The following is an 11798-nucleotide window of genomic DNA, read 5'->3' as shown; positions in this document are numbered from 1 at the left end:
GTTAGTGTGAAAAACTAATTAAAAAAAACACACACAGGAAAATATTGTCATTCTAAAACGAACATGTTAAACCCTTTCAGAAAAATACATAGGCTAATAAAGAAACAAGTATCCTATTAATCAATAGGCATTTAAAGTGGAGAACAAATCAGTCTTTTGGTAAATTGGTCATTCTTATCTGGTAATAACATTCCTTCCTCTTGGCTTATTAAATGTAATCTTCTTGAAAAGAAGAACAGAATCTGCAATACAAAGACCAACCAACAGAAGACCAAAGACCTGCAAATAAAAAGAAAACTGTTTCCTCCTATGCACATCACAGTTAGTTGTTTATCGTCTTTACCTTTCATTGTAATAACTCATTCATTACCAATTCTGAGCAGATGCAGTTGCTACAGATCACTAAATTGGTCCTGCCCTTCTAAATGTTTCTGGATATTTGATTTGTGATGATTGAGAAATTCAGTGTTCTCCATACTTTAGGTCAGATATGCTGCAATCTCTCATTAAATGACTTTCCCCTTATGCTCTGGCAATCATCTTCACCCTGACCTTGGTTGCCCTTCATCTGTCATCTCAGAATAGGAAGTGACTCAGTCTCCATGGAAACCAGACTACAGACCTGCTTCTTTATGTGAGATTATGCTTTCCTCCAGAACCAAATCTCTTATGTCTGTGTAAGGGATGATCTACTTAATGGTTTTGGACTGCAGTAAACACAGTGTTTGCAGATGCAAGGCTAGAAGAAAAAGATATTTTTCTCTTTCAGAAGTTTTGAAGTGAAAAACTCTGAATTGACAAGAAGTTACCTTATTTAATGTTTAAAATGTGAATACTTGTTATTAAAAGGTGGGGCTAACTCATTATAAAATTTGAGTCACAAGGAAGCAAAACAAGTGTCACCTAAGATCCTGTTTAGCAATGTCTTTCTGCAGAGTTAACTTGGGTTCTTATGTGGGTGTTGCCCTAAGCCCCTGCCTGTCCATACAGAAAGCACCAAAGTTTGGTGATGCTTTAAACCTGGGCTAGGTGGTCTGGCTGGGGGTACAGGCTAGACCTCAGGTGCCACTTTAACTTGGGCTGGTAACCCACCCATTTTTCAGTGAAGAAGCAAGCCAAATCCCTAAAGTGATGATAGTTCTTTCAATGCCTTCCCACAATTCACTAGGGAAGAATCATGGAGCAGCCCTGCTTATCACAGCAACCTTGGGATATACTCCCCAGAGGTCTAGCAACACATGTGGATGAGTGGGGTACGTGAGGGCACAGTGGGTATCGGTACACAGCAGCTAGGAGGTGTGAATCCCAGCTCGAGTAGACATAATATTAGCTCTGAACTAGTGCGCTACAACTAGTAGTGTACTCACAGCAGCACAGGTAGCAGCTCAGGCTAGCCGAGCAAGTACAATCCCCCTGACTCCATGGGTACATACTGGGGTGGCTAGCCTGAGGCACTGCCTGTGCCACCACAACCATGCTGCTATTTTTAGGTGCTAATTTGAGCTGAGCTAGCATGTGTGCATTTACCTATGCTGGGAATCACACCTCCCAGCTGCTGGGTAGAAATATCCAGTAACTTGAGTATGGCTTTGCAGTGTGGCTGCTCATATCTGCGCAGCAATCACTGAAGTTAACTAACAGGTACCCTCTGATCACCAACCCAAATAGCAGCACTTAGCACCTCTTTGTTACTGTATATTAGCAATTTAAGACCACGTCTATACTTGAGCTAGAGATGTAGCATACACGTGCTAGCATGCTAACTAGTGTAGCTGCACCGGTATGGAAAGTGTGATGGGCTAGCCATCCCAAGTATGATCCTGCAAGGATCCTAGGTACTTGGGCAGCTAGCCCATGCCACATCTTGTACCACTGTGGCTACAACTGTGGTCTCAAAGCTAACACACATACATCTATTCAAGCTGAAAATTACTTCTCCAGCTAGAGGCACACATACTCTCAGTATCACTTGGAGTCCTGTTAGATGCTTTGTGTGCTAAACTACACAATTACATAAACCACTTCTAGATAATCTGTTCTTTGAGTGGCAGTATTTTCTCTAATTTTAGTTATAAACATTGGAATAAACTATGATCACAAGCATGCTTTAAAAACTTTTGTTATCTTTAGCAAAAACAAAAGAAAACTAAGTATTTTTTTGCAAATAAATTAGCTAAATATGATAATCTATAAAGCTATATATTAAGATTTGCTCTGCTTTTACACTTTATCTGCTTATTACTCATTTCTCCATGTGACAGTCCTTCATTTGTACTTGGAGGGAGGGGAGAAGTACTGACTCTTTACTCAGATGTTCCTTTATCAAATTAACACACAGGGATGTCTAGTATTTATGTTAGTAAAGGTAATTTAGCAAATGCAGTTCAAATGAGATGCGTTCTAAAACATGTCATCTAGAATTCTAACTTTTCAACTCAATGCTATTTGATACACAATATGAACAGTTTCAAAATAATAGTAATTTAGTAATAATAAATCATTGGTGAACATTATCTGAAGGAGACAATAATTCACCTCATTCCTCTTTCTTGAATGTAGGCAAGAAAAATTGGTAACTAGCTATGCTAATTAACATCAGCTAAGAATCTGGCCCTTTATATTTAATCATGAGACACACCTGGAAAGCAAATGCCAGAAAACAAGTTAAACACTTCTGACTAAAAATTATAGGTTCTTATGTTCTCAAAGACAAAACAATCCAAGAGCCTTTTTCAGTTGCTCTAGTTCACTCTCAGCAAGTCGTGCACAACCATTATTTATATTATGCAATTTGGGCCTTTTTGTTTTTCTTCAGAATGTTCACTCCCCTAAGATTTCTTTATTTGACATGGTCATTCTCTGTTAGATAGAAAAAGAATGATTGTGTCTTAGCTGTCACCCTGGAGGAAACTATCATTTACTATTTCAGTGCATATCACTTGGCCTGAGTACCTGGAGTCAGATCTGAAAAGAATCTGGTGTGTTTTCTTAAGTGCACCACCTTTCTGTGACACAGTTGCTACTAAAATGCATTACTTGTCTTAAGTGTAGTAGTGAAGATTTTTTTTCTTTTAGAATGGGAGTTTGTTGTTTTAGTAAACAACCTGCTCATAATAGGATGAACGGGATCTTTGGACACGACTAAATAATAGAGGAGGTATCTGAGCCTCTAGCTATTATCTTTGGATAGTCATGGGAGAAGGAGAGATTCAAAGAGACTGGAAAAGGGCAAGTATAGTGCCCATCTATAAAAAAGGAAATAAAAACAACCGAGGAAACTACAGACCAGTTAGTTTAACTTCTGTGCCAGGGAAGATAATGGAGCAAGTAATTAAAGATATCATCTGCAAACACTTGGAAGGTGGTAAGGTGATAGGGAATAGCCAGCATGGATTTGTAAAGAACAAATCATGTCAAACCAATCTGATAGCTTTCTTTGATAGGACAATGAGCCTTGTGGATAAGGGAGAAGCGGTGGATGTGGTATACCTAGACTTTAGTAAGGCATTTGATACGGTCTTGCATGATATCCTTATCGATAAACTAGGCAAATACAATTTAGATGGGGCTACTATAAGGTGGGTGCATAACTGGCTGGATAACCGTACTCACAGAGTAGTTATTAATGGGTCCCAATCCTGCTGGAAAGGTATAACAAGTGGGGTTCCGCAGGGGTCTGTTTTGGGACCGGCTCTGTTCAATATCTTCATCAACGACTTAGATGTTGGCATAGAAAGTACGCTTATTAAGTTTGCGGACGATACCAAACTGGGAGGGATTGCAACTGCTTTGGAGGACAGGGTCAAAATTCAAAATGATCTGGACAAATTGGAGAAATGGTCTGAGGTAAACCGGATGAAGTTCAATAAAGACAAATGCAAAGTGCTCCACTTAGGAAGGAAGAATCAGTTTCACACATACAGAATGGGAAGAGACTGTCTAGGAAGGAGTATGGCAGAAAGAGATCTAGGGCTCATAGTGGACCACAAGCTAAATATGAGTCAACAGTGTGATACTGTTGCAAAAAAAGCAAACGTGATTCTGGGATGCATTAATAGGTGTGTTGTAAACAAGACACGAGAAGTCATTCTTCCGCTCTACTCTGCGCTGGTTAGGCCTCAACTGGAGTATTGTGTCCAGTTCTGGGCACTGCATTTCAAGAAAGATGTGGAGAAATTGGAGAGGGTCCAGAGAAGAGCAACAAGAATGATTAAAGGTCTTGAGAACATGACTTATGAAGAAAGGCTGAAAGAATTGGGTTTATTTAGTTTGGAAAAGAGAAGACTGAGAGGGGACATGATTGCAGTTTTCAGGTATCTAAAAGGGTGTCATCAGGAGGAGAGAGAAAACTTGTTCACCTTAGCCTCTAATGATAGAACAAGAAGCAATGGGCTTAAACTGCAGCAAGGGAGATTTAGGAAAAAGTTCCTAACTGTCAGGGTAGTTAAACACTGGAATAAATTGCCTAGGGAGGTTGTGGAATCTCCATCTCTGGAGATATTTAAGAGTAGGTTAGATAAATGTCTACCAGGGATGGTCTAGACAGTATTTGGTCCTGCCATGAGGGCAGGGGACTGGACTCAATGACCTCTCGAGGTCTCTTCCAGTCCTAGAATCTATGAATCTATAAATCCAGATTTGTAAAACCAATTTCTCAAGTGTGTAAGGGGTAGAGGGAGAGAATCTGCATCTCTCCCTCCTGGCAATCGTAATATCCTTATTTATTTTGCCCAAATATCTGTTTTATTAGGCTTGGCTTTAATCTCCTGTATCGTGGCAGCCAATAAGTCCTCAATCTTTTTATCCTGAATATGTGCAGTTCTTTCTGCTGCTGTAGCTTTTAACTCAACTTTAAATTCTAGAGATTGCTCACACAGGAGCCAATCCTATCAAATATTTAATCCAGCACAGTCACTTATTTTGGAATATTTCTAAAAACTTTCTTTTAATTTGCTTCAGTTGTCAGCACTGGAACAAAATGACGGCTTTGCACACTATGGCTCATAGCTGTATATATGAAGAACTCAGTGTGTGAGTCCCTGTTTTTATTGTTTGACATTTTAAAATGTCAAATATTAGGACAGATTTATTTTGAGGAAAAAAAGAACAGTAATATTTGTTACATGAGAATAACTAAATATTTAAACATTTAAGCCATCTCAAATTTAATAGTATAATTTATTATTACTATAAATTCCTCTACTTACTCCTCCAACCAGAGTCCCAGTTGTGGTCTTGATTATTATTGCACATAGGCACACAATGATAAAGAACAAAACTGCAATCAATGAGTTGAAAATATCCTGAAAATGTATTATAAAACATAATTAACTTTCATTAAAGTACATAGCTAACAAATACTGAAACGTGTATACTTGTAGCATACAGCAGTCTTATTTTACTCCTTGAAGGAAGTCAGTGAAAAAATGTCATGTTTAAAAACATTAAATGATTGCAAATATTCCCAACATTGTTATTACCTGCCAAAAAACCAAATCTTTTTGCCACTGAAATGGGATTAGGTAATATCCAAATCTGATCTAGAGTGACACAAAGTGCTATGATGCTAAAAATTGCATTCTTGAAATAACCCGCTTTGTCTGAGCCCTGATCTACACTATGAATTTTATGTCTGGGTGTTTTATTCATTTGATATTGTTAGTAGTGAGAGTTTTTGTAATTCTAATATATTCATTATTTAAAAGACTAGCTCAATTTAAAACAAAAGAATTAATACAAGAGAGCAATTATGATCTTTTTCCATAGACAGACAGTAGCTGTATCTTACCTTTACAGAACCGGTGCTTACATTTTTTGGAAATAAGATGGAGCCTGTTCAGAACTGTTAATTAATTAGGCACGAGCACAGCACTTGTTTTTATGCATAAATCATGAAACACATACATACACTTGCATTTTAAAAGGTACAAGTCAATACTTACAGCTAAAGGCCAAAATAAGAATTTCATCTTTTTATCTAGTTTTAGTAAGTACAGCAGAAAGAACAACACAGTGATGACAAACTCCATGACTGCAAGTGCTATAAAGGCTTCATGGGATTTCGAAGCAGCAAAACAGACGAATGTTACAAATGCAACAACCTGAAAGAAGAACGACAGTATTTACTGATGTCATTTGAGCACGGGGTGGTCATGTCGCTCTGTACCTCACGCCTCACTGTACTGCAAAACTTCCCGCCGCCCCATTCTAGGACCGACCTAAAGCCTAGTAAAGCCACTCGGCCACTGAATTTACTTCAGGGGGGTTTAGCAGACGGCACTCCGACCCGTGGGGCGCTGCGGACCTGTCAGCCCGCCCCGCCCGCGCCTCAGGGGCTCGCCCGGCGCCTCCGCCCAGCCAGCCTGTCCTCGTACCAGGCGGGCGATTTTCAGCGCCCCCGGCAGGGAGCGGGGGTAGCCGGAGTTCACCTCCACCATGGCGCGCGAGGGCGCGGGACCAGGCGGCGGCGGCTGCTGCGGCGGGGCGGTGCCGGAACCAACTGAAGCGGCTGTTGGGCGCGCGCGCGTCAGAACGGCCAGCGCGGGAGGAGGCGGGGCTCGCTCTGGCCCGCGCGCACAGACGGGGCTGGGCAGGGGAGGCCAGGGTTGCTCGTGCAGGGCGTCCCGTGCCCGTCCCACTCCCTCTGCCTCCAGCTCCACCTAAACCCACCCACCCAGCCTGCTGCTGCCGCCTACTCTCCAGCCCCCACCTCTGTATGCCAACTCATACAGCCCCCCCCCGCAGACCCAGTTTACCACAACTCCCCAACCCCCCACCCCTGTATAACTAACCCCCTCCCACTCTCCAGCTCTCCCTGCAGAGCCAGCTTCCCACAATCTTCCATCTCCTGTATAAACCCCCAACTCTCCATCCCCCCACTCCGTATAGCTAACCCCCCCACTCTCCAGCTCCCCCCGCAGAGCCAGCTTCCCACAACTCCCCAACTCTCCATCCCCCCACCCCTGTATAGCTAACCCCCTCCCACTCTCCAGCCCTCCCTGCAGAGCCATCTTCCCACAATCCTCCATCTCCTGTATAAACCCCCCAACTCTCCATCCCCCCACCCTGTATAGCTAACCCCCTCCCACTCTCCAGCCCTCCCTGCAGAGCCAGCTTCCCACAATCCTCCATCTCCTGTATAAACCCCCGAACTCTCCATCCCCCCACTCTCCAGCTCCCCCCGCAGAGCCAGCTTCCCACAACCCCCCAACTCTCCATCCCCCCACCCTGTATAGCTAACCCCCTCCCACTCTCCAGCCATCCCTGCAGAGCCAGCTTCCCACAATCCTCCATCTCCTGTATAAACCCCTCAACTCTCCATCCACCCACCCCTGTATAGCTAACCCCCCCACTCTCCAGCTCCCCCCGCAGAGCCAGCTTCCCACAACCCCCCAACTCTCCATCCCCCCACCCTGTATAGCTAACCCCCTCCCACTCTCCAGCCCTCCCTGCAGAGCCAGCTTCCCACAACCCCCCAACTCTCCATCCTCCCACCCTGTATAGCTAACCCCCCCCACTCTCCAGCTCTCCCTGCAGAGCCAGCTTCCCATAACCCTCCACCTCCTGTATAACCCCCAAGTCTCCAGCCCCCACCTCTGTATGCCAACTCATACAGCCCACCCACCCCTGCTAACCCCCTCCACTCTCCAGCCCCCCTGCAGAGCCAGCTTCCCACAACCCTCCACCTCCTGCATAAACCTCCCAACTCTCCATCCCCCCACCTCTGTATAGCTAACCCCCTCCCACTCTCAGCCCCCCCGCAGAACCAGCTTCCCACAACCCTCCACCTCCTGCATAAACCTCCCAACTCTCCATCCCCCCACCCCTGTACAGCTAACCCCCTCCCACTCTCCATCCCCATAGAGCCAACTTCATACTACCCCGCCTCCAGACCTCCACCCCTGTACAGCTAACCCCCTTCAGCCCCCCCATAGAGCCAACTTTCTACAATCCTCCATCTCCTGTAAACACCCCCTGCAACATTCCAGACCCCCACCCGTGTATAGCTAACCCCTTCCCACTCTCCAGCCTTCCCCCCCGCAAAGCCAACTTCCTACAATCCTCCACCTCCTGTATAAACAACCCCCCTGAAACTCTGCAGCCCCCGCCCGCGTAGAGCCAACTCTCTAACAGTCCCTACAAGTGCACTGCGTTCTCCATTTATCAGGTTCCATGAGCAGATAGGGAACAAGTGACTTGGAAACAAACGCAGATAGGTTCCCCTGCAGGCCCTGCAATCGAAACATTGCCGCACTGTTCTCCTGTAACAAAACTAGAACGTGAAATTGACTAGCAACAAAAAGGAAACTGATTAATTTATTTTCATTGTCTAGCCTGAGTTGCAAAAAAGTAAAGAAGCCCCAGGCAGGGTGAACAGCACGTCAGTTCTTAGTTTGAATAGCCTGTGTTGCTGTTTTTAACTTAAGCAGAATTTTTACTGCAACCACCTTCTTGAATGAATGAGCATCTACCAAAACGTAAGAAACAAACTTGTAAAACAGAAGCATTATTAGAGTGCACTGTGTCTTTAAGGGCCAGCCTGGAAGGCTTCCGGCAGTAGTTTGTCAAGCTTGGTTGCTCAATGCATTGCTCAGTGCTTAATACAGTAGCGGAGGTGGGATCATACAGGAAGCAAAACATTACAGCAGCGGAAATGCGACCTGTTGGGATCTAGGAAGCTCTATGCGGCTCGAGTCTTATACCTAAATCGTAGAGCTCAGAGCTATCGGAGATGGGCCATGTGGTTATTGAAATCGTTGTGGATCCGGCCTCTCCTAAGCCCTCAGTGTACCCGGGGCGCTCAAGCTGGCCTCAGGTTTTGTAGCTGGAAGCACTTGCTACCTCCACTGATGGCTAATCGCAGCCTCTGCATGGCCGGCTGCTCCCAAGATGCCTCATGTATGTCTGGTACTTCTGCAGCATGAACCGTTTAGTTGTGTTTAAAAAGATTATTGATGCCACCCTTGCGCCCTGGTATTTGTAGCATCAAGAATCTCTCGTGCTGTCTCTCAACAGATTTATTATTTGAGATGAAAGTACTGGAGAGAGAGAGAGAGAGAGAAAAAAAAGCAAACGCCACTTCATTCCCCGAAATAGGTTGATGGTTATTGCTTTTCACAAAGAAGTAGCTGATGCTTATTTGAAAGGTATTTGAGAAAATGCATTTGATCTAATGGCTATGGTGGCGGTAGTTTATTAAACATTGTTGCTGTGGTCCTTGATTTATCTTTTCCTAAGTATGTAGCTGCATGTACATTAAATCTGCTGATCGCAATAGCAGCCTCTATTAGTGTTTGGCCTCCCGCAGATTACTCATGATAGAGGAATTACGAAGGAGGAACCCATTTGCCAAATGGGGAAGTTTTAAAAACAAAATGAAATGCAATATATTGAAAAAGTTTCACACCTTGAAAATATATCCCTTACTCTTCATTTCTAGAAAACAGGATGAACTGTGGCTTTTTTTGTTTGTTTGTTTTTTAGTAGGAAGGAAGAGGCAGTTTTTGAAATGTTGAGCGATCAGGAACTTTCAAAACCCTTTTATGGCACTAGTCAGTACTTGTAAAGCAAGTATCCATCTCTACTTCTCTATTAAGATGCACACATGAACAATATACTGTAATTAAATGCCCTGAGTCCTTGGTCACCTATACACAGTGAACAAAGGTGCAGTGAACATTGTAAAGGGACGTTATCAAATTGCAATCCAGTCAATTTCAGAAAATGAGTTAAAAGTAGTTTTAATTATACCTGTTCTGAGTCTCCTATAAATTGAAAATGTGTTTTTTTTTTTTTTTTTTTTACAATTACAAAATTCCCTGTTTTTAATATGGTTTCCCTCCACTGTGAGAGAGGCCCAGACAAACAGAGAGAACCTGACTTTGCACAGGCTCTGGAGTCTGCACTATCTGTTTGAACTGTGAAACTGTGGTTTGTCATTCTGCACACAAGGTTCTGTCAAAGGTGCATAGTATCTGTTTTTCTCTACTCTTTTCAGTGATAGTTTATCTTAGATGGTTACTTGTAACAATAGTAGGTACAAATTTTTAGATGGATGAGTGACTTTTAAATTGAAAATGTCTCCTTAGTATCTAAGGGCTTGTCTACATCAGAAAGTTGCAGCGCTGGTGAGGGAGTTACAGCGCTGCAACTTAGGAGGTGTACACATCTGCAGGGCACCACCAGCGCTGCAACTCCCTGTTTGCAGCGCTGGCCGTACTCCCGTTTTGTCTCGGGTGTAGAGGATCCAGCGCTGGTGATCCAGCGCTGGTAATCAAGTATAGTCACTTACCAGCGCTTTTCTTGACCTCCGTGGAATAAGCAGGTATCCCAGCATACCTGAGGAAGCCTCTGGTAATCAAGCTGGTCTCCTTCCCCGGCTTGCTCTCGCGTTCCCCGAACCCCGAGCAAGCAGGTCTCCTTCCCTGAGGTTTGCTGGGTGGTTCCGGGAACGCGAGAGCAAACCGGGGAAGGAGACCAGCTTCGCCGCGGTTTGCTCTCTCGTTCCCCGAACCCCGAGCAAGCAGGTCTCCTTCCCTGAGGTTTGCTGGGTGGTTCCGGGAACGCGAGAGCAAACCGGGGAAGGAGACCAGCTTCGCCGCGGTTTGCTCTCGCGTTCCGCGAACCACCCTGCAAACCGCAGGGAAGGAGACCTGCTTGTTCGGGGAACGCGAGAGCAAACCGCGGCGAAGCTGGTCTCCTTCCCCGGTTTGCTCTCGCGTTCGCCGAACCCCCGAGCAAGCAGGTCTCCTTCCCTGCGGTTTGCAGGGTGGTTCGCGGAACGCGAGAGCAAACCGCGGCGAAGCTGGTCTCCTTCCCCGGTTTGCTCTCGCCTTCCCCAAAACCCCTTGAAGCCGCCCAACAGCGCTGCAGTGTGGCCACACCTAACACCACTTGCAGCGCTGGTTGCTGTAAGTGTGGCCACTCTGCAGCGCTGGCCCTATACAGCTGTACTAATACAGCTGTAACAACCAGCGCTGCAAAATTTTAGATGTAGACATGGCCTAAGTTCCTGATCCTGCAGAAAGCTCTGCTGACTGTGAAGTCTATGGTGCTTTGTTCAGGCACAAGGATCTGCCAATAATTCATTGCAGATTTGGGGCCTATTTTCTTGTGGTGAAAATAAGAACTAACAAAGAAACAACCATACATAATAAATAATCTTACTCAATGAAGGTAGGAACCAGCCATTTGACTACTTGTAGTGTATAATAAAATATAAAGTAAAGCATATGAATTATAGCCATGGGAGTTTAATGGAACATGTTTACTGTAACCTATAACTCCTAACCCTAAAACTCATTAATATATTCATTCTTACAAGAGTTCTGACAGTGGCTTGGATATACAGTCTAAGAGCAGTTTCCTAGTTCTTCTAACAGTGTTTTTTTCCTGTTCTAGATAAACACCTCATTAATGAAGGAGAGAAAAAGACAGTTGTAAGTATAATATTTTGCTCAGAAAAATGTAGTTATTATATTACTATTGCAATATAATTATATTATGGAAATGTCCACAGGCTAATGACTGGATCTTGGTGTGAGCTGGTACACAAATCTAGAGTCTCATCCTGCATTTTGTTCCAGGCAGGCAGACCCTTGCTGAAATCACTGAGGTAACTTAAAAGACAATCAAGAGGATTTCATGCAGGGGCTGCTCATGTGGAACATAAGTTGCTTGATCAGGGCCACAGAAGTAATCATCAGCATTCTGAATGTAGCGTCCTTCATTTACATTACATATATTTTGGCTATAAATTCTAAGTACTCAATTCATGGTGTTTTAAATCTAATTATTTT

At 44.1% G+C, this 11798-nt stretch overlaps 2 protein-coding genes across 8 annotated transcripts in view; one reads left to right on the top strand and one right to left on the bottom strand.

Moving 5' to 3' along the window:
* TK2 (thymidine kinase 2) overlaps positions 1–11798 on the top strand; it is a 118933-nt gene that overhangs the window by 86274 nt on the left and 20861 nt on the right. For 4 of the 6 annotated variants that reach the window (XM_050923198.1, XM_050923197.1, XM_050923196.1 and 1 more), the window contains one exon: positions 11401–11438. Coding sequence is in view for 2 of the 6 variants with exons in the window: in XM_050923194.1 (XP_050779151.1) it covers positions 8739–8898; positions 11401–11438 (198 nt within the window). In the remaining 4 variants the exon portion in view is untranslated. Of the gene's footprint in view, positions 1–8585; positions 8899–11400; positions 11439–11798 lie in introns of those variants that run through there. The other 2 variants (XM_050923194.1, XM_050923195.1) reach the window with 2 other exon arrangements.
* CKLF (chemokine like factor) lies at positions 6–6648 on the bottom strand. 2 transcript variants are annotated; one of them, XM_050923202.1, is made up of 4 exons: positions 6375–6626; positions 5943–6101; positions 5208–5303; positions 6–279 (listed from the first exon to the last, which is right to left on the bottom strand). In XM_050923202.1, exons 1-4 carry the CDS (start codon positions 6435–6437, stop codon positions 175–177), a joined length of 423 nt encoding a protein of 140 aa, XP_050779159.1. In that variant the 5' UTR covers positions 6438–6626; the 3' UTR covers positions 6–174. The 2 variants fall into 2 exon arrangements, with proteins under 2 accessions (XP_050779159.1, XP_050779160.1); XM_050923203.1 differs by lacking the exon at positions 6–279 and adding an exon at positions 286–2859 and having other exon boundaries at positions 6375–6648.

The sequence above is a fragment of the Gopherus flavomarginatus genome, chromosome 14 (assembly GCF_025201925.1).
Source record: "Gopherus flavomarginatus isolate rGopFla2 chromosome 14, rGopFla2.mat.asm, whole genome shotgun sequence".
In the NCBI taxonomy this organism is placed as follows: Eukaryota; Metazoa; Chordata; order Testudines; family Testudinidae; genus Gopherus; species Gopherus flavomarginatus.
The sequence above is the reverse complement of the archived record's forward strand: the minus strand, read 5'-3'. Positions and strand labels throughout refer to the sequence as shown.

What these genes read in the sequence shown, in the direction of transcription:
- CKLF (XM_050923202.1), bottom strand. Translation starts at nt 6,437, where the DNA reads ATGGTGGAGGTGAACTCCGGCTACCCCCGCTCCCTGCCGGGGGCGCTG. An exon ending in CGCTGAAAATCGCCCGCCTG is followed by an intron (nt 6,102 to 6,374) that starts GTACGAGGACAG and finishes TTCTTCTTTCAG; the next exon opens with GTTGTTGCATTTGTAACATT. An exon ending in TCTTATTTTGGCCTTTAGCT is followed by an intron (nt 5,304 to 5,942) that starts GTAAGTATTGAC and finishes ATACATTTTCAG; the next exon opens with GATATTTTCAACTCATTGAT.